This window comes from Sitophilus oryzae, unplaced genomic scaffold (genome assembly GCF_002938485.1).
Source record: "Sitophilus oryzae breed Bouriz unplaced genomic scaffold, Soryzae_2.0 scaffold_1297_pilon_pilon, whole genome shotgun sequence".
Classification (NCBI taxonomy): domain Eukaryota; kingdom Metazoa; phylum Arthropoda; class Insecta; order Coleoptera; family Curculionidae; genus Sitophilus; species Sitophilus oryzae.
The window spans coordinates 9,661,915-9,684,319 of record NW_022145945.1 but is presented as its reverse complement, the minus strand read 5'-3'; the positions used below and the strand labels follow the sequence as shown (position 1 = coordinate 9,684,319).

General features: G+C 32.2%; 3 protein-coding genes across 4 annotated transcripts in view; 1 reads left to right on the top strand and 2 right to left on the bottom strand.

Moving 5' to 3' along the window:
* LOC115874733 (amyloid-beta-like protein) overlaps positions 1-22,405 on the top strand; it is a 298,193-nt gene that overhangs the window by 250,329 nt on the left and 25,459 nt on the right. The gene's annotated exons all lie outside the window — the stretch shown is intronic.
* On the bottom strand, positions 3,606-21,949 carry LOC115874735 (probable cytochrome P450 6a17). 2 transcript variants are annotated; one of them, XM_030890005.1, is made up of 3 exons: positions 20,797-21,949; positions 8,413-8,664; positions 3,606-3,867 (listed from the first exon to the last, which is right to left on the bottom strand). In XM_030890005.1, exons 1-3 carry the CDS (start codon positions 21,875-21,877, stop codon positions 3,704-3,706), a joined length of 1,497 nt encoding a protein of 498 aa, XP_030745865.1. In that variant the 5' UTR covers positions 21,878-21,949; the 3' UTR covers positions 3,606-3,703. The 2 variants fall into 2 exon arrangements, with proteins under 2 accessions (XP_030745865.1, XP_030745866.1); XM_030890006.1 differs by lacking the exon at positions 20,797-21,949 and adding an exon at positions 13,358-14,503.
* Positions 19,418-20,762, bottom strand: LOC115874737 (probable cytochrome P450 6a21). The gene has a single exon (XM_030890009.1). The coding sequence runs from the start codon at positions 20,387-20,389 to the stop codon at positions 19,511-19,513; it is 879 nt and encodes a 292-aa protein (XP_030745869.1). The 5' UTR covers positions 20,390-20,762; the 3' UTR covers positions 19,418-19,510.

The window sequence follows — 22,405 nt, the reverse complement described above, 5'->3', positions numbered from 1 at the left end:
CTCCTAATATAAATAACACTATTATGTAATTTATAAAATATTAATTATTAAGAATTAATAACCATTTTTGTGTTTGAAATAAAGTCGTTAGTTTTTTCAAATAAAATATTATGTACTCTACAAAAGAAAATTTAGTAGTTGAAAACAGATGAAAAATATAGTTGTGTGTGATAAACAAACGTTTTATCAAAAAATGGGGAGGTAATTCACTAAGGTACATAGGAAGAAGTACTAATTTAGAAAAATCGCATGTTGTAGTAAATACTTTTATTTTATCAAATACAAAATAAACGTGCTGGTGTATATAGTATCTTGGCGTGAGTGAACTAATATACCACCTACATTAGAAAAGTTTTTTACTAAACCAACAAAGGGAATTTGCTAGGGTAGATAAGCACACATGCTTACTTAGAGAAAATTCTTATGTAGATTCAGGGTTTATGGTTATCCTTCAGCCACTTCTAAGCGAGGGAGCTTCCACCGTCCTGCTGGTTTTTCCTTTCGTATACTTATTGTTGGCAAAATATAATCCAGTAATTGCATTACAATGTTAGCTCTAGCGCCTAAAAAATTAAATACAAAATTATTAAATCTCGGATACTTCTGTTACTTTATAGATAATATTACCTGAAGAAATATCATCTGTCAACTCGTTTAGTAGTTTCCTTATTGCGTTGTCTTTAGAAAAGTTAAACACTTGCAAAAAGACAAAAAAACTTGCATATTCTATTTGAATAAATTCCCATAAAATAAATAATTTTCCACCTGGAAATAATTTACTATTATACATATATTATTATACAAAGCTATCTGAAAATTTTATTTGAGTAATTTCAGGGATGATTTTATCTAAAAAACATGAAAATTTCTGCTATTGATAATATTATGATTGGTGTATAAATAAATAAATGATTGATTTACCTCTTATGTTTATAAATGTTCTTATGATTAGAACCATTGATATGTTGTATAAACCTGCCTTTAAATTTACCAAAAGATAGAATTCATGAATTTTGCATTTATCGTTTTATGTTGCATTAGTCTTAAAATTATAATAATTATCTGAGTAAAATTGGAAATTACTTACCCACAGAATCTTTCATGATTTCTTCGAGGTCTCACTCAATCAATAATCTTGCTTTTCTTCCATTATTACCTTATTACAGATTTGACACAGTAAAATCAAAGTCTAAATACTTGACTGGTTGTTTCTATATATCTATTGTAATATATAGACTTTGGTAAAACAATCGAGTTTCTTTCACTATTATCTAAATATTTAAGACGTTGCAAACGCTGCGATGCGATGGTTAGATGGCAATAAATGACGCAGTGCCGATGCGAAGTTACGATCTGTTTTAATTATATTTTTTGTTAAGCGAAAAAATAAATAGTCTCCATTATTCCGTATCACTATCTGGAGTAGCTAAGAACCTTGTCTAATTTAAACATTAATAATTTGTTAATATAACAAATTATTTTTTCGAACACATAAGTTATGTTTTTTAGATTGCTGGCGTACTTTAAAACTTATTTAAGTTAAATAATTTCACAAACGCTCGTCTACAAGTTTTTTGATTGTTTTAAACAAAATAATGTCTTACTTTAAAGCCCCATACTCACACTTCGCTACTTCACTTCGTTCCTTCCTCGCGTCCCTTCATCCAAAAATCATATATTTACTATGGGAAAATGTCGATTTTATGCGACTGTGTGTTCCTTCCTACTTCGTCAAAACGCTACTTCGTCCGTTTACTTCCTCGAAACGCTCCTTCCACGTACTGTCGGTTTTTGGAGGAAGTAGCAAAGCAATTATCATGAACACAAAAAAATATTAAAATATATAAAATAAATAAATCCATCTTGGATTTCATTCGTAGTTGATTTCTTGATTTGGCAGTACGTCTGTACAGGGTGTCCCATTTTCGTGTGTTTTACAGGGTTTCTCGTATATGAGTCGAGATACAAAGATGCGGTTTTCACATTACGCTGTTATTTTTTTATGAAACTAAAGATGCTATGTCCCCAAGTCTCTACCTATATTTGTCAAACTGTATATCTACAATATTTCTTATATTGTAGATATACATATCTATATGGTAGATATTATATATTGGTATATTTCTACTCCTGGTATTATACCGGGTATTTACTATGCGGTCGTCGGAAACTCCTTTTATTAAAATTAGGATGTTCATCTAAATCTACAGGTATATACATATATACCGAGATTTTATTTATCTACAAATTGGGTACTTACCCACCGCCCATCACTGACCCTTTTCACCTTTTCGATAAGTTATAAGATAATCGAGATACAAAGGTTATCGAAAAATGCAAAAATTTCTACTAATTAAAAATAAAAAGTAAAAGAAAGAAATAAGAAATAACTTTGAACTAAGAAGGCTAGGATAAATATGTGTGTAGCATATTTAGTTTCATAATAAGTAGAACAATGATGTGAAAACAGCATCTTTATATCTCTATTCATAAACCAGAAACCCCATAAAACACACAAAAATGGGACATCCTGTACATCTAGCAATCGCCAGTCGATATAAAAATAATTCACACACAATAGTCTAAAAAATGGAAGAAAAAAACAATATTGTCTTCGTATTTGTGAAAAAATGCATGTCCATATTTATGTAATCGTAGCGACAAAAATAAAAAAATAGAAATAGTGTGCATGATGCCTTTACAAAAATATCTGAAGAAATAGGGATTGACATCATCAACGTTTAATTAGTATGTCATATTTCATGGTTTCGACACAGCTTAGTTATTCTGTAAGCTGTGGTTTCGATATAAATTACATAATAAACTTTACTCTATTGTTGACTCGCCTTGTACATTCATACTGATATACCTTGTACATGATACTGAAATATTCGGATTTATTAAAAAAAATATATATTATTAAAATTCAATTTTTATTTTTGACACGACAAAGAATTGCAGTTTTATAAAATAAAAATTATGCGCCTTTCGGATTTTTTAAAAATGTTAGAGGTTACTAGATATTTTGTATTAAACATGTAGCTGCTTTATTAAAAATATTTTGTGGTGTGTTGTTGCATAATTGTCTAATTTCCAAGCATCGAATAGGCGAAGGAAGGAAACGAAGGGACGAAGGAACGCGAGGAAGTAAGGAGAGGAAGGAGCGAAGTGTGAGTATGGGGCTTAATAAAACATTGTGTTGAAACACAAACGGTATAAAATAAATTTGAGTCAAATAAAAAAAGTTTTCTGTCAGGTCTACATAAAAAAGACAATAGTACTAAACAGCATTTGTTTTAAAAGTAAATAGGTCCTATTTCGTTAAACTACACTATTAAAATTAATAAACATAAACAAACGATTTATGTTTTTAATAATTAGTAAGTTGTAAGTCTCCCTAATTCAAATAAAGTTTAATTTGAACGAGAAAATATTGTTAGAAGAAAAAAATTATTCTTGTGCATAATGTATCTTGTAAATTTGACTACTGCTTTATCTGAATCCAAAAAAATACACATGTAATTCATGTAATTACTCATCAGATAATAAATCTTATCTAATTACGCCAAGTTATTTTTTTCTGTGTACCTATTAAAAATTAGGAATTTATTTTGTGCGTGATTTTGTTTATTGTTAATAGACATTAATACATATATTATTAGATACAAATATATTACACATATAAAATGACCAAATTAGAAGATTAAACTCTAGTAACATCCAACCAAATGTCCCCTTTCGCTGATAATACTACACTGGCCCTTTCCATTTCGATGGGCATCTTGGTTTTGTCATTCAAAGTAAAATTGAATTTTCTTACCAGGCTTATCAGACCCACTTTGGTTTGCATCAGTCCAAATCTCATACCTAAATGAAATAAGTTCAATTATATTGTACAGGGTGTCCCATTTTCGTGTGTTTTACAGGATATCTTATTGCTTACAGGTAGAGACACAAATATATTCACATCACTGTGCTACTTTTTTTATGAAACTAAAGATGATACACACAGATTTTTCCTAGTTAGTTCCCGAAATACAGGGCGAAATTAAAAATGTTGCATTTTTCGAGCCCACATATCTCGGTTATCTTATAACTAATCGAAAAGGTGAAAACTGAGCCCAGTAGACATTTTCACGTAGAATCCAGTGGCGGAACTAGTTTTTCGTTGGGAGCTGTCGTTCTTGAAATATAACCTAAACTTATGTTTTTTTTTTTAAATGGGACACCCTGTATATTACTTTTTAATTATATTTGCATTGTCATGAGCTTCCTAAAAATATATACCCTATACTTATTTTCATAAATAAGGTAAAAAATACATTTGTAACTGTTTAACACCCTGTAAAACACACGAAAATGGGACATCCTGTACAGGGTGGTCGAAATTGGTCTGTTTTAATAGAGAAAACATATTTCCTGACTAGATAAAGCAAAACCGACATAGATGTCATGGGCTCGATTTCTGAGAAACGTTTAATGGCGTAAACCGCCTTTTGATATTTTCACTGCCAACCAGAGATACGGGGAATTTTTTACCATTTAGAAAATTGCCCATAATTTTTGTTTTCGCGGAATAAAATTCTGAAAAAACATTCTTAAGGCACTTTTTGAAGCACAATCCAGTGGCGTAGTCAGTTTTTTTCTATACATGCTCTTTTAGTCAGAAATAATAAAAAATATAATTTTTTAAATGGAAATCAAGGTTGACTATGAAATTAAAAAACTGCTGGTATTTAACCCTTTCCAACGATATAAAGTTATGTGTATTTATTTCTAAAAATGAGAAAAATATTACGTTTTTTATCTTTGTATCGAAGCGGGCCTTGATTTTGTGTTGACCTATAGTTGCCTAATTATTTTTTATCACAATTTAATATTCTATATCATTATTTATCTGCAAAATTAAAGACTTTTGAAAAGGTAAATCAACATTCTGTATTAGTATTACCATTTACAATTAAAAAGCCAGGGTCACAACTGCACTATTAAATGGAGAATTGGATTAGAACAAGGGATCCCATATCTTGGCCTCCTAGATCCTGTGATGTGAAGTAGCTCCTTTTTCGACTTTTTTTATGGGGGAAATTAAAAGGCCTTATATATAAGGGAAGAACCATTGGGACGAGAGAAGAATTGCAGAAGGCTACTAGGCAGGCTTTTGAACTTATTACACCAGTTCGCCTAATAAATTGTTGTAACTCTGTGCGCAAAAGATGTTTATTGTGCATTTAACAAAGGGGTGCTCAGTTTGAACATCTTTCATGATTTTTTTTTAGAAAACTATATTCGTCACTCAAAGAATACTTTTTTTAGTTTTATTCTTTGTTTATTGTATCGATTTCAATTGTAATTACTAATACTAATATAGAATGTTAATCTACCTTTTCAAAAGTCTTTAATTATGCAGATAATAATATAAAATATTAAATTGTGATAAAAAATAATTAGGCAAATAGGTCAACACAAAATCAAGGCCCGCTTCGATATAAAGATCAAAAACCTAATATTTCTCTCATTCTCAGAAATAGATGTCCATAACTTTAGATCATTGGAAAGGGTAAAACGCCAGCATTTTTTTAAGTTCATAGCCAACTATGATTCCCATTTAAAAAATTATATTTTTTATTATTTCTGACAAAAAGAGCAAGCATAGAAAAAAGAACTGACTTCGCCACTGGATTGTGCCAAAAAAAGTACCTTAATAACGTTTTTACAGAATTTTAGTATTCCGCGAAATAAAAAAGTTATAGTCAATTTTCCAAATGGTAAAAAATTCAAAAAGACCCCGTATTTCAGTTGGTAGTAAAAATATCAACAGGCGGTTTACGCTAATAAACGTTTCTCAGGAATCGAGCCCATGACATCTATGTCGGTTTTGCTCTATCTAGTCAGGAAATAGGTTTTCTCTGTTAAAACAGACCAATTTCGACCACCCTGTACATACGGATGATTAGTTATTTATTAAATTAGATAATTAATTAGATATATTAGATAATTAATTATTTATTAAATTACGATCTGAGTTTTTAATAAGTAACGAGAATTTAAATGTAATTTCCTAAAATTATGACTTAGTTATTACAGGATAGATAATAAGAACTTAATTATCATGACTGTTTCTGTTTTACTATACTAAATGAGTCTTATACCGGGTGCGTCTCAAAAGGGGCCAAAAGGGGCCCTGTAGCTTTTTATTTTTTCGGATAAAAAACGAGATTTGGTATCTATACTAATATATAAAATACTTAACTGACTGACATACTGATTAATCACGCTCCTGCTCAAACCACTCAACGTAAGAAGCTCAATTTTGGCATACAGGTTGATTCTAGGGTGTAGAGGTTCGATAAGAAGGGATTTTTCGAAATTCCAGTTCCAAGAGGGTGAAACCACCCCTCAAATATTACAATATTTTTTATTTAAAAAACGGTCAAGTTTCCGAAAAAACGCTTAAACACGTATATTTTATTTTGTTTTTTTACATATTTTGAGATTTTTAAAAATATATACAGGGTGTTTCGAAAAATCTGGTCATTGATTAATCACGATCCTGCTTAAAGCGCTTGACGTAAAAAGCTGATTTTTGGAAAACAAATTGACTTTAGGGTGTAGAGGTTCGATAAGAAGGGATTTTTCGAAACTCGAATTCTAAGGGGGTGAAACTATCCCTCAAATATTAAAATATTTTTTATTTAAAAACCGTTGAGTTTTTCGGAAAAACTCTTAAACACGTATATTTTATTTTGTTGTCTTACATATTTTAAAAAATTTTATAAATTTATACAAGGTGTTTCGTCAAATATGCCCATTGAGTAATCACGATTCTGCTTAAACTGCTTGACGTTTAAAGCTGATTTTTGGCAAACGAATTGACTGTGGGGTGTAGAGGTTCGATAAGGAGGGGTTTCTCGAATCTCAAATTCCAAGAGGGTGAAAACGCCCCTCAAATATTACAATATTTGTTTTTTTACATATTTTAAAATTTTTTAAAAAATCATACAGGGTGTTCCAAGAAGTTAGGTAATTTCTTAACCACGATTCTGCTTAAACTGCTTGACGTAAAAAGCTTATTTTTGGCAAACGGATTTTTCGAAAGTCAAATTCCAACGAGATGAAACTACCTCCCATATATTACCAAGTTATATAATAATATCGCCATATTGTTTTTTCTCATGCTGACATAAATGTAAGAAAATTTTATCCAGTTTGTATGTCAATGGAAATTCTTACTTTGCTTTATCACCACCATTACAAATGATTAATTCGACGCGAACGAAGTCGCTGGTACACGCTAGTCTTAGTATATGACATAAATTAAAATTAATTGACGTAATCAATTGTTTTCGGACACTTGTTTTACCGGAAATTACTGCAACTTTTGATTTTTAAATGGCACCCTCGGTATTTTGTTACTTTATTTGATAGAACTGATGACACTCTAAATAGTCAACTTTTATATAATAGTCACATCTTATATGTCAACTTTTGACATTTTCGCTTAAAAAATCATATTTTAAATTTCAATCTAGTGCCACACTCTGAATAAGATATGGCATTTATTCAGAGTGTGGCACTAGATTGAAATTTAAAATATGATTTTTTAAGCGAAAATGTCAAAAGTTGACATATAAGATGTGACTATTATATAAAAGTTGACTATTTAGAGTGTCATCAGTTCTATCAAATAAAGTAACAAAATACCGAGGGTGCCATTTAAAAATCAAAAGTTGCAGTAATTTCCGGTAAAACAAGTGTCCGAAATATGTCAACTTTTGACATTTTCGAATATGGTTTATTTGAAATTGAAACATGCGATTCATAACTACAATTTAACTCGAAATACCAAGTGTGTGGTACCAAATTATTCGTAAAAAAATGCACTTTCCAAATATGTTAATGGACCACCCTTGTTCCATTTGAAAAAATTCAGATATGATTAAAAAAACGGCAAGGACAAGACAGGAAAAACATTAGATGATCAAATTTATTTTTCCAAGGCTCCTTGATTAAAAATTGATGTTTTAATACAGCCATGGCACTATAGATTGAAGATTAAAACAAAAATATACTGAGGGTGCCATTTAAAAATCAAAAGTTGTAGTAATTTCCGGTGAAACAGGAAGTGACCGAAAAACAAATGAATAAGTCAATCAATCCTAATTTAGGTCATATACTAACATACCAAATCTCTTTTTCTTATCTGAAAAAATAAAAAAGTTATAGGGGTGAGCGACTTTTGAGACGCACCTGGTATACTTAAGTTTTATTTTTAATGGGTTTTAGGTATTTAAAAACAAATCCATATGTAAAAGGAACGTCAGAAAATATCAGGCGAATAAACAACTGTATACGTTAAAATAAATAAAGACAATGGTCCGAAAAAATTCTTCTAGTTTTAATAACTCTTACCTATACACATTCTAGGGCCCTCTCCAAAAGGCAGAAATGTGAAATCCGGTCGTTTGGCTTTATTTTCTTCGCTGAAATTTTCCGGATTGAACACTTCCGGATTAGGATAATAGTCCGGGTCTTTGTGCAGGCCCCAAACAGGAATCTGGACTCGGACCCCCTTCTCGATCACTACGTCTGTACCGGGGATTTGGTAGTCTTTGCTGCAGACCCTGGGAATGACCGGCACGGGGGGGAACTTCCTCAAAGTTTCTGGAAAGAAATTTAATATTTTATCATTCGATATGGATAATTTTCTCTACACACATGGCCAAAATTATTGCATATATCGTTTAAAAATATACGGAAAGGAATTTAAATAATCTTTTTTATACCGGGTGTCCCACTAAGAATAGCTCTCGGCTGTATCCCGGAAAGTATTAACCGTTGAGCTTACAGAAAAAAAATATTTATAACTAAAGGGGCTATGAGAAATTGCTGGAAATTATATTCAAGTTTGTAAAACGGTCGCTAGGTGGCGCAACTGCTATGGAAAATAGATTTTTTACAGAATTTTGCCTAGATAATGGGTACTATAAATAATAGCTTCATAATGTTCAATAAATTTTGGATTTTTATTGTTACAACCATTTTCTCATATCTGCTAAAATAAAGTGGTGGGGGAAGGTTAGATCTATATTAATTTAATTGTTAATAACTCCGGACTGGATGATAAGAATCCAACAAACGAGGGCTCGTTTAAAAGAGCGTTTCTTATTCTATATTATATCATAATAATAGTAATAATACGGTTTTAACGTTGACGCTAGGGGGCGCTTTCTTACAATTTAACAAACATAGCGCGTTTTTTCAAAAAAATTAAATACGATAGTATGTGCTATTTTAGCTGGTAGTAAAGAGCAGTAAAAGCTTAAAAAGTCAGCGAAAACCGCATCTTGATATCTTCTTTCAAACCGAAGATATTAGCAAAATTATAATAAATACCAAAAAATAAGCCCTTAATTACTTTATTTTTACAATACAGTATCAGTAGCCCTCTTGATTAGGCCCATTCTAGCAAACAATAAGATAGAAACAGTTAGTTTATTTTAAAATTGACGAAATACTAGAATACCATAATACCAGATGTATTAATATCTAATAATTAAGATATTAAAATAGTGAACAAGAAACGATGATTCAGTGAAGTCATGGTAGGCTTTGGAAAAAAGTTGCTTTTCGCGTAATAGTTCAAACGTCAAATTGTTATTAGATCAACATTTTGATAGTCTTAGCAGCGTTCTTTTATCTTTTAAATGCTTTTTCAAAATGCCTTTATTATTTGAAGTAGTTGAAGTTGTTGGCATTGTGAAAAAGCAATCAAAAGATAAAAAAAAGCTGCTAAGACTATAAAAATGTTGATCTAATAACAATTTGACGTTTATATTATTACGCCAAAAGTAACTTTTTTCCAAAGCCTACCATGACTTTACTGAATCATCGTTTCTTGTTTGCTATTATTAATATCTTAATTATTTTTTGTTTTTACTCTTGGCTTTAGGTCGTTGGGGTTGCAAAGATGTTTCTAGATTTTGTTCATTCTTTTATTTTATGACGACGTTTTGACAGTATATGTCTTTTTCAAGCTTCTTCATAAAATAAAATTTCAAAACGTCGGCATAAAATAAAATAATGAACAAAATCTAGAAACATCTTTGCAACTCCGACGACCTAAAGCCAAGAGTAAAAACAAAAAATATATGGTATACAGGTCAAAGAAACGAAACAAAAAAAAATATCTTAATTATTATATATTAATACATCTGATATTATGATATTCTGGTATATCGTCGATTTTAAAATAATCTAACTGTTTCTATCTTATTTTTAGGTTAGAATGGGCATAATCAAGAGGGCTACTGATACCGTGTTGTAAAAGTAAGGTAATTAAGGGCTTCTTTTTTGATATTTATTATAATTTTGCTAATATCTTCGGTTTGAAAGAAGATATCAAGATGCAGTTTTCGCTAACTTTTTAAGCTTTTACTACTCTTTACTATCAGCTAAAATTACATATACTATTGTATTTATTTTTTTTGAAAAAACGCGCAATGTTTGTTAAATTGTTGAACGCCCCTAGCGTCTACGTTCAAAAGCTTATTATTATTGTTTATATGGGACAATATAGAGTAAGAAACGCTCTTTTAAACGAGCCATCGCTTGTTGGATTCCGATCATCCAGTACAGAGTTATTAATATTCAAAGAAAAACAGATCTAACCTTCCCCCACCACTTTATTTTGGTAGATAGGGGAAAATGGCTCTAACAAAAAATATTCAAAATTTACTGAAGATTATGAAGCTGTTACTTATAGTACACCTTATCTAGGCAAAATTGTGTAAAAACTTCATTTTCTTAGTTTTTGTTGCAGTTGCGCCCCCTAGCGGTCGTTCTACAAACTTGAAAATAATTTCCAGCAATGTCCCATAGCCTCTTTAGGTATAAATAGCTTTTTTCGTTTTCCTGTTATTACCGATTCTGAACCGTCCTAGAATTGTGATGCGTATGCGCAGAAGGAAATATGAAGACATTATTTCATTTGTGCATGCGCTGGAGAGTTCTAGGACGATTCAGAATCGATAATAATAGGAAAACGAACAGACCTAATATTTTTTTCCGCAGCCGCTTACGGCTAATACTTTCCTAGATACAGCCGAGAGCTATTCTTAGTAGGACACCCTGTACGTACCTTTGATAATCTGTAATAAACATTTTTTTGTTAAAATGGTTTTGTAGCAATGTTTATCGTTTGGACCCAATATTATTACAAATTCTTGCACATTTCGATTTGTGGTCTCTTGGGTTTCGGAAGAAATTTGACCATTGTTTTGGCCTTAAAATGCCTAGAAACATTATTTCACAGTTTAATAGTCAGAATAGTAACACTGTCTCAACAGGGCTAACGGCAAGTTACAATAGCTGAAATTGTAGGAGTTAACGTGATGTTTCGCGAATATTAAAAAATTCAGTAAAATTCAAGTATCTATAAATATAGCTGATTTGCACCTGTTAATAGTAATTGTTTGTAAATTTAAAGGGTACTTTTTATAACTTTAATAAATCTAAATTATTAGAATATTTTGTAATTTAGTGTAAAAGTTAAACAACAGGTTAAGTTCCTCCTATTTTAAAACTTATGTAAAATAAATTCAAGGATACTATTTTACATGTTAAATGTTGCGCAATCTGATGAAGCAGTACTTATTAATTAATCAAACAAACATACTTTATTAAGGAAATTGATTTGATATTTTTGTATTAATAGATTTCAAATTAATCGATCAGTAGGTAGTGCTCAAATTATTTTACAGTTTATACCAAAAAAATAACTCTTTATATTTATATGTAGGTAGAATTTTAAACTTTTATCCATCAAATTGAACGGGGAGCTGGATGCCACAAAGATTTTTTTTTCAAATATCATATCATTACGACTTTAAAAAGTTTTAAAGAACTGAATCAAGTTCAAAGGTATTTAACTATAAAAAAAATATGAAATTCTATTCTTCAGGGTGGTCCGAACTGTATTCCGAAAATTTCGGCAGCATATTCTGCTGATAAAAAGCAGTAAAGTTCGTATAAATGTATGTTCTAAATGCTAAGTTTCGGTGATACAGGGTGTAAAAGTTTCATTTTTATTTCGATTTTTTCCAAATAATTTCTGAAGTAATATCAATATTTGGATGAAAATTAGTGTGTGGGAGTTTTTTGACATGAGAAATTTGATTTTGATATCAATATGATTCCTACTTGTAGAGGGCGCCACCTACATATTTTTAACTTGTTTGAAGAGTAATAACTTTTCGTCCATACCTGTATAAAACTACTGAGTAAAAAAATATACATTTACGACGTTTTTTACGTACAAAAGGTCTCTTGGTAAAAATCGCTACGAGTAATGGTTCTCGATATATTTCGAATACAAATAATTATCAATACCTGTCGTCAATGACATAAATTAAACATGTTGACTAAATAGTTATTAGATTTAAATCATTAATTTGAAATGTTTTTGTGCCACAAACTGTTTTATCATCATTTTTTTGAACAAAAATTTATGATTAATTTAAAAAAATAAAAAGTGACCAAATTATTATTTCGGTCAAATAATTATCTACTCGGCATGCTTATTTTTTGTCAATAATGGCATGCATTGACTATTTCCATTTTAAATATTTTGAGAATCATTACTCGTAGCGGGTAAACTTAGCTCGTAACAGTTAAAACACACGTAGGTGGCGCCCCCTAGAAATAGGAGTCATATTGACATCAAAATCAAATTTTTTATGTCAAAAAACTCCCAGACACCAATTTTCATCCAAATATTGACGTTACTTCAAGAATTATTTGCAAAAAATCGAAATAAAAATGAAACTTCTACAGCCTGTATCTCCGAAACTAAGCATTGTTGAACATATTATACGAACTTTTTACTTATTTTTACTTGCAGAATATGCTGCCGAAGTTTCCGGAATACAGTTCAGACCACCCTGTATTATACAATACAATGTGTCCCAAAAATAAGTGCAAGTATTTTAACTGGTAGTATAATTTAACCCCAGAAACACGCCTATGCGGTTTTTTTGGGAAAAAAAATAATTTAAAATTCCCTGAATTTTTTTTTAGTTTTTAGCTCGGTTTTTAGTTAAAAACATAATTTCTTCATAATATGGCAAAATAGATAGTAGATTAAATTTACAAGAAAGAAAATTCAGAAAAAGTCCAGTGGTTCCCAAAATTTTAGCAAAAAATTTTTTTTTTGAAATTTTCAAAGTTAAACATCTCTGTTATATTAGACTTATTTGAAAAACGATAAAGAGAAAATATGTTTCTTTTATCGAGATCTACCACCCCTTAAAATACTTGCACTTATTTCTGGGACACCCTGTATAACAATAGTTCTTACCATCGATTACTAAATCGAGATACTTCATTTCAGCTACCGCATCGTACGTTATTTTCCCGTCGTGTTTTTCTAAAACCTTCTCAATTTCCTCCCTTAATTTCTGCTGGATATCCTGATTTTGAGCCAACTCTAACAGAGCAAACGTCATCGTGGTCGACGAAGTTTCAAAACCAGCCAAGAAGAATATGAAGCATTGAGCAATTATTTCGTCGTCCGTGATCGAATCTTCGTTGTTTTTCATTTGGAGCAACAAGTTCATGAAGTCCTTCCGAGAAACATTATTGGTTTCGCGATATTTGATAGTTTCAGTAACGATTTTCGTGAAGAAATCGGTCACATCCTGTCCGTTGCTCTTGAAACCAGTTTTAGCAAGTAACCAGTGAGGTACAATAAATATTTTCCAGAATCTCGAAGGATTCGAAGTAAAAATCTTCTTTCCGTATTTTCGGAAGTCGTTATCTGGGTCTTTCAATGAGTTGCATTCTATTCCAAAAGCACAAGTCCCGATTATGTCAGTAGTAAATCTTCCCAAGATATCTTTAATCCCGCAAATCTTTCCACTATCGGCATATTCAGCCACATTATCTTCCAAACCTCCTGTCTTACTCACCAAAGTCTCGAACATCATTTTCATCTTTCCTGAAGTAAACGTCGGCGTCAACTTGACTCTCAACTTCCTCCAAGGATCTCCCTCCAAGTTAAATAAGTTCATAGTGAGGATATCTTCCGGCCGGTGATACATACCATGTCCTAAGAAATGAGGAAAGTCTTTCTGCATAATTTGTTTGATGAGGACCGGATCGATAGCAACTAGGATTGGGGCATTAAAAATATACGTTCCGATGAATTTTAAATTGTTTTCTTTCGCTTTCTTGTAACGATCCGATGTTATTTGGGCTAAGGATTTCTTGAAAGGTTGTGTGTGCATCTGTGTCACTCCTCTTCTCTGCCAGTAATTGTGTCGCCATTTTATGTACACCCACCCACTAACTAAAGTAATCAACAAAACAGTAACTGCCGTGGCTAACATACTACTACACTTTTATCACGGAAATTAAATAAACAATTAACTATAATAAACTCGTAGGATGCTCGACATGCATACGCTCTCTGTCATTCTAGTAACGTAACTAACAGGCATTTATATATTTTCGACGTAAATAAAGATAGTCGATGTATACCGGTGAAGGCTGTCTTGTTTCATTAACCCGTACAGCGATTCATCCTTTTATTTCGCTCTCTTTCTTGTTAGTGGCGTGCGTAGCTATTGGGGGAACCATAGACTTAAAATAAAATATAGACTACACTATTTACATCTCAACGCGGACAGACAATATTTTTTGTACACATGTTTACTTCTGGGTACAGTCTTTGGTACAGTCGACCGAGCCTTCCTCATCCAGCCTATGTTGTCACGTCTTTAATATTATCAATATTTTTTTTCTTGTTATACACATATATTGAGATATTAATACTACAGTTTAATAAAGTAGGTTTTAATATTCCAGAGATGTATTAAATTGTCCTTATACTACTAAATTATAAGTCGGATACTGTTTAAAAATGATAAGTTCTTTACAATATGACAACACCGATTAGAGGCGAGGGAGCCTATTCATTCATTTATTACCTTGTAGTACGTGCCGCACGTGTGCGGTAAAGCTTTGTTGCCGCTATCTCCCCGGTTGTATTAACGCATTTTCTTAGCTTGTACTGCTTAAGTGTTTATTTTATTGACTTTTTCTGTTCAAGAACTATAAAATATGGTTCGCCAGTGCCAAATTTGCAAGAAATTTGACTTAAATAATCCATTTAAGTCTTGAAACGACTTTTGACCGGTAGGCAACTCTCAATTTACCCATTGGGAGTCAGTGGCGTTGTTGTAGAAAGGCGCTTATTTAGATAATATTTTAGTAAAATGTAAAATCTGAATTTTTTCTCTTACATTACATTATTTACTTACTTACATTGTAACAAAATCATAATTATAACCCTGTTAATAATTAATAATGTTTTTATTAAAAAAAATATATTCCGGTTTATTCTAAAATTATCTTCAGTATCTAAAATAACATACAAGAATTTTAAAATGATATTACATTATGAAACAATATTTTTAATATACCGGGTCGTCTCAAAGTGGCTCACCCCTATAACTTTTTATTTTTTTCAGATAAAAAATAACAGATTTGTATGTTAGTAGGTATATGACATAAATTAGGATTTATTGACGTATTCAATTGTTTTTGGTCTCTTCCTGTTTCACCGAAATGATTACATCTTTTGATTTTTAAAGGCACCCTCGTATATTGTTACTTTATTCGATAAAAAATGATACTCTGAATAGTATGACATATCATATGTCAACTTTTGACATTGTCGCTTAAAAACAAATCCTATTTTAAATTTCAATCCAGGGTGCCATGGTGTTGTTAAAAACACAAAGTTTTAATCAAGGAGCTTTGGAAAAATAGTTTTGATCGTCTAATGGGTTTCGTGTCTTGTCTAGGCCGGTTAAAAGATGTACAAATCGTATTTTTAATCATACATATGTCAATTTTTTCAAATGGAACAAGGGAACAAGGGACTCATTAGCATATTTGGAAAAAGCATTTTTTTATGAATATATTGATACCACACACTTGGTATTTCGAGTCAAATTGTCGTTATGAACCGCGTGTTACAATTACAATTAAACCATATGCGAGAATGTCAAAAGTTGACATATGATGTGTCATTCTATTCAGAGTGTCATTTTCTATCGAATAAAGTAGAAATATACCAAGGGTGCCGTTTAAAAATTAAATGTTATAGTCATTTCCGGTGAAACAGGAAGTGACCAAAAACAGTTGGATGCGTCAATCAATCCTAATTTATGTCATGTACTAACATACTAAATCTTGTTTTTTTATTTGAAAATATAAAAAAATTATGGGGGATGAACCACTTTTGGGACGCACCCGGTATAATAAAGACAGTACCGAGTTAAATAAATGTAGTTTTCATTTTATCCACTTCCTATCACCTTCCTTGCTTTAATGGAACAGATTTATGTTTTCTCTAATTTACATAAGACATCACTTAACCAGAAAAAAAATTACAACAATCATATTTTTTTTTCTCTCCCTGTCGCCGATTCTATTATATCTGTGAAATAGATCCTGTTTTGATTAATATTAGGGGTTGTAAATGTTTGACTAAAATTAATAATTTATTATTAATTTCAAAAATTACGTAATTTCGATTATAAAATTTCTTCTATAACGTGTATTTTATTATTTTTATCCTTTTTGGACTCTAAGACGTTTTTTCTAAACTTTTATTTAAAAACCTGTCCTAAATCTTAATAAAATATAAAAAGTTTAAATACGATATATTTTTAATTTAATTATAGCTTCATTAAAATAAAAAAATTACCCGGCTATGATACGGAGAGTTCAGGTGTACTTGAGAAACGAAAGACAGTGTTGTGTTTCTCGGCAGAGTCGTCAGGGAACGACCGTTACGACAGAGACAACCTATCTATCGCTCGTGTCGCACTCGTTATAACCTAAAACAATGACACAACAATAACAAGACACTGTCTGACCGCATGTTCCAGCTATTTATGAATGAGATGCTCAGTCTATATTTTATTTTAAGTCTATGGGGGGAACAGTGTCAAGAACTTCATGTTTGATGTATGTTGATCAACAGACTTTTTTTAAATATTCCTCTAGTTTTGTAGTCGCGCCAAATATTCTATAGTTGTATCAAAATACAAACAAATCTTGTCGGGTTTAGAAACAGTTGGGTAAATAATACATTTTCAAGATATTTGTTTATTCAACAGTACAGTGTGAGTCTTCAATAAGTACAAATATTTTTAAGCGCATTTTTTTTAATTTTTGAAAAATTGGTTGGATTTTTTTTTTAATTTTTAGTTAAAAAACATAATTTCTTGATAATATGACAGCATAAGTAGTATTACAATATTGAGGGTTGGAACCTTTGGTGTTACAACAGCAAAATAAAACACTAATTCACCACAATGCACCAAAAACACTTTACTTTTGCACTGGACGCGCGTTTCTCTAACTATATTAGCATCATCAGCAGATGATTAAAACAACATCATTCTATGTTTTAATCATCTATGCATTTCCACTTCCGTGTTTATAGGAACATTTTTTTAATATTTTTTAATGAGGATTCTTATTTAACATCTTAGCCAGTTAATAAAATTGCGCTTATTTCATCAAGGAGACCTAAATTGGCAAAATATCAAGAAACAACTTTTAATCGACATTAAACGGCCTACATAACTGTGCTAACAAGAGAAAAATGTATTTTTTTGAAAAATACTACACTGATAACCTGTATGCATTTAGTTGGTGAATATGATGACACTTTTTGCACTATAAAATATGTAGCACTTATTAGTAACTTTTATCTGTAAAAAAATTATTCCCACTCAATGCATGTTTTTGTTTAAAAAAAAGCAAACAATTTATGTTGTAAACTTTCCAGACGTATCTTTTATAGGTACAGTTTTTTTCTGTATCTGCGTACTTCCGTACTACAGTTCTAAACCCTGTAATTTTTTCCATTACGGTTTTAAACATCATTTTTATTTTACCTGATGTAAAGGTCGGAAACAATTTGACTCTCAACTGTCTCCACATATCTCCATCCACGCCGAATAAGTTCATTGAAAAACTGTCTTTAGGATGATGGTACACTCCACGGCCCTTTAAAAACAACAAATCTTTTACAAGGATAGTTTTAATCAATGCAGGATCGATGGGCATGTCCATATACATATACATACGTATATGGCATAGCCATATACGTATTACTTTTTACAAATATACTCAGGGTTCCCTATTTAACCCCGTGTGCAATTTCTGTGCCGTAAGAAAAAGACAACATAACCCAGCTCCATATTAAAACTGCATAAGTCTATTTCACCCGGATATGGATTGAACTGCGATTGCGCCAAACTCCGATTGATTGTTGTTTTAGTTCTGTTTGAATTACTTTTTATTTGTGCGCGTAAAAGAGTGATTTTGTTTAGTTTATTGTTTCCAACTATTTTTTTATATTTTTCCGACTCCATGATAATGTGTTATAAATAATAAAAATATAAATAAAATTGAAGGTTAGGGGAAATGTCAGTCAACCACTTCCCTTTAAAAACATCGACCAATGAAAACTTCTTCAGGTGAGGCATGCTCAGTTAAATGAATATCCGGGTGAAATAGACTTATGCAGAATTCCATATTGTTCTTTCACTGTTTGGGCTTCACTTTTTGGAGATTAGGCTGAGTATATTTGTAAAAAGTAATACGTATATGGGCATAGCTACCTCCGTGAATTTGTTTTTTTAACTTGATGATGTTGTATAATATGTTATTGAATTCTTCGGAATAGGCTAATTTTCCGGTTAATATTTTTCTCACGTTACCCAGGAGGAAGTCGTGGTCCAGTTCGAACACATTTTTTCTTCTCCAGTACGATTGGCGCCATTTTACGTAAGCTAGGAACAAAATAATAACAACGGCGACTTAGGGAATGAACATGACGAATCGAAATACGATTCTTTACTGGATTCGCTGTTTAGTTAAATCAGGTGGGAATAAATTGGATAATTCGGCATCATAACAACGAGCTAAATGTAGCTGCCAACGCATAATGAAGCAAGGACAGCGTGCAATGAATTTAAGCGCCCGACCGATGTTGAATGGGGTTGTTTATCCGATTACGCCACATCAGAGAAGTTCCTAAAAATAATACGCGCGCGTTGTATACACAGATGTTGAGAAGCGTACCTGTGTTTACCAAGTGGTTAACGAGCTGTTAATGATCGATTAAGGCACGTTCCAAAAATACTAATTTATTAATACTATAAATTTTTTAAAAAACAGAAATTTACAAAATAAATCGAATTTTATCAAAATCAGATTTACTTACCATTTACAACTTTATCAATATACTCCATAGATATCACAGTATTGTAGGTAACATTTCCACCGTGCTGTTCCAAAACTTCCTCAATCTCCTTTCTCAATCGGTCTTGAACGTCTTCATTCTGCGAGAGTTCGAGCAAAGCAAACGACATAGTGGTGGAAGACGTCTCAAATCCCGCGACGAAGAACACAAAACATTGTGCGATTATTTCATCAACAGTTGAGTGTAGTTTTCTTTATCATCATCAAGGATTGTATTAGATTCGTTCTTTAGTTGTAATAGCAACTGCATGAAGTCATTTCGATGAACGTTACTTGTTTCACGATAACGGATAGTTTTCTTAACGATGTTGGAGTAAAATATTTCTGCCTCCATGCCGTTACCTTTAAAGCCTAAATTCCCTAATAACCACCAAGGAATAATTGACATAAAGTAAAATCTTAGCAACCCAGGTTGTAATGCTTTCTTCCCTGGACTTCGGAATTCGTTATCGGGATTATCTAAAGAATTGCATTCTATTCCAAACGCACAGCTTCCTATGATATCAGTAGTAAACCTTCCAGATATTTCTTTTATTGGCGCAGATTCTTCTGTATCTGCGTACTTCCCTACTACAGTTTCAAATCCTGTCGTTTTTTTCATTAGGGTTTCAAACATCATTTTCATTTTACCTGACGTGAAGGTCGGAGACAGTTTGACTCTCAATCGTCTCCACACATCTCCATCCACACCGAATAAGTTCATTGAAAGAATGTCTTTAGGATGATGGTACACTCCGTGACCCTTTAAAAACGAAAAATCTTTTACAAGGATAGTTTTAATCAATACAGGATCGATGGGCATGTATATGGGGTCCCATATGGCATAAATACCTCCGTGAATTTGTTTTTTCGACTTGATAATGTTGTATAAGTTGTTGAATTCTTCGGAATAGGGTATTTTTCCGGTTAATATTTTTCTCATGTTACCCAGGAGGAACTCGTGTTCCAGTTCAAACAGATTTTTACTTCTCCAGTACGATTGGCGCCATTTTACGTAAGATAGGAACAAAATAATAACAACGGCGACGTAGAGAACGAACATGACGAATCGAAATACGATTCTTTACTGGACAAATCGAAGCGTCCGCTTTCGGCTGAGATATAAAACCGAGTGGGAATAAATTGGATAATTCGACATCATAACAGCGAGCTAAATGTAGCTGCTAACGCATAATAAAGCAAGGTCAGCGTGTGATGAATTTAAGCGCGCGACCGATGTTGAATGGGTTTGTTTATCCGATTACATCACACCAGAGAGTTTCCTAAAAATAATCCGCGCGCGTTGCATACACAAATGTTGGGAAGCGTACCTGTATTTACCAAGTGGTTAACGAACTGTTAATGATCGATTAAGGCACGTTCCAAAAATACTACTTTATCAATATTATAGATTTTTCAAACAGAAAATTACAAACTAAATCGAATTTTAACAAAATCAGATTTACTTACCATTTACAACTTTATCAAGATACTCCATAGACATCACAGCATTGTAAGTAACATTTCCACCGTGCTGTTCCAAAACTTCCTCATTCTCCTTTCTCAATCGGTCTTGAACGTCTTGGTTCTGCGACAGTTCGAGCAAAGCAAACGACATAGTGGTGGAAGACGTCTCAAATCCCGCGACGAAGAACACAAAACATTGTGCGATTATTTCATCAACAGTTAGAGTGTAGTTTTCTTTATCATCATCAAGGATTATGTTAGATTCGTTCTTTAGTTGTAATAGCAACTGCATGAAATCGTTTCGATGAACGTTACTTGTTTCACGATAACGGATAGTTTCCTTAACGATGTTGGAGTAAAATATTTCTGCCTCCATGCCGTTACCTTTAAAGCCTAAATTCCCTAATAACCACCAAGGAATAATTGACATAAGGGTCAATCTTAGCATTCCAGGTTGTAATGCTTTCTTCCCTTGACTTCGGAATTCATTATCGGGATTCTCTAAAGAATTGCATTCTATTCCAAACGCACAGCTCCCTATGATATCAGTAGTAAACCTTCCAGATATTTCTTTTATTGGCGCAGATTCTTCTGTATCTGCGTACTTCCCTACTACAGTTTCAAATCCTGTCGTTTTTTCCATTAGGGTTTCAAACATCATTTTCATTTTACCTGACGTAAAGGTGGGAGACAGTTTGACTCTCAATCGTCTCCACATATCTCCATCCACACCGAATAAGTTCATTGAAAGAATGTCTTTAGGATGATGGTACACTCCGTGACCCTTTAAAAACGAAAAATCTTTTACAAGGATAGTTTTAATCAATGCAGGATCGATGGGTATGTATAAGGGGTCCCACATAGCATAGATACCTCCGTGAATTTGTTTTTTCGATTTGATAATGTTGTATATGTTATTGAATTCTTCAGAATATGCTAATTTTCCGGTTAATATTTTTCTCATGTTACCCAGGAGGAAGTCATGGTCCAGTTCGAACAGATTTTTTCTTTTCCAGTACGATTGACGCCATTTTACGTAAGCTAGGAACAAAATAACAACAACGGCGACGTAGAGAACAAACATGACGAATCGAAATACGATTCTCTACTGGATCCGCTGTCGGCTGAGAGATAAAACCGAGTGGGAATAAATTGGACAATTCGACATCATAACAACGAGCTAAATGTAGCTGCTAACGCATAACGAATCAAGGTCGGCGTGTAATGAATTTAAGCGCCCGACCGATGTCGATCGGATTTGTTTATCCTATAACGTCAGATCAGAGAGTTTCCTAAAAATAAACCACGCATTGCATACATAAATGTTGCGAAGCGGATCTGTGTTTAAAAAGCCGCTAACGAGCCACTAGTCATGGATTAAGCCGCGTTCTAAATATATCAATATTTTTTTTTCCGTAGAAATTTAAGATAACGAAAAAATATGATTTTACTCTTATAGATAAAATTCATATCATATCGTGTCTTCACATTGTTGGAACTACAGCCGAGGAGCAGACTTTCTATAGATGCATTTTGTCCATTTTTTCTTATTTTGGCACACAAAGAAAAACTGCCACGCTTTTTGCAGCGAAGTAAAAAGTAATTGTTTTGA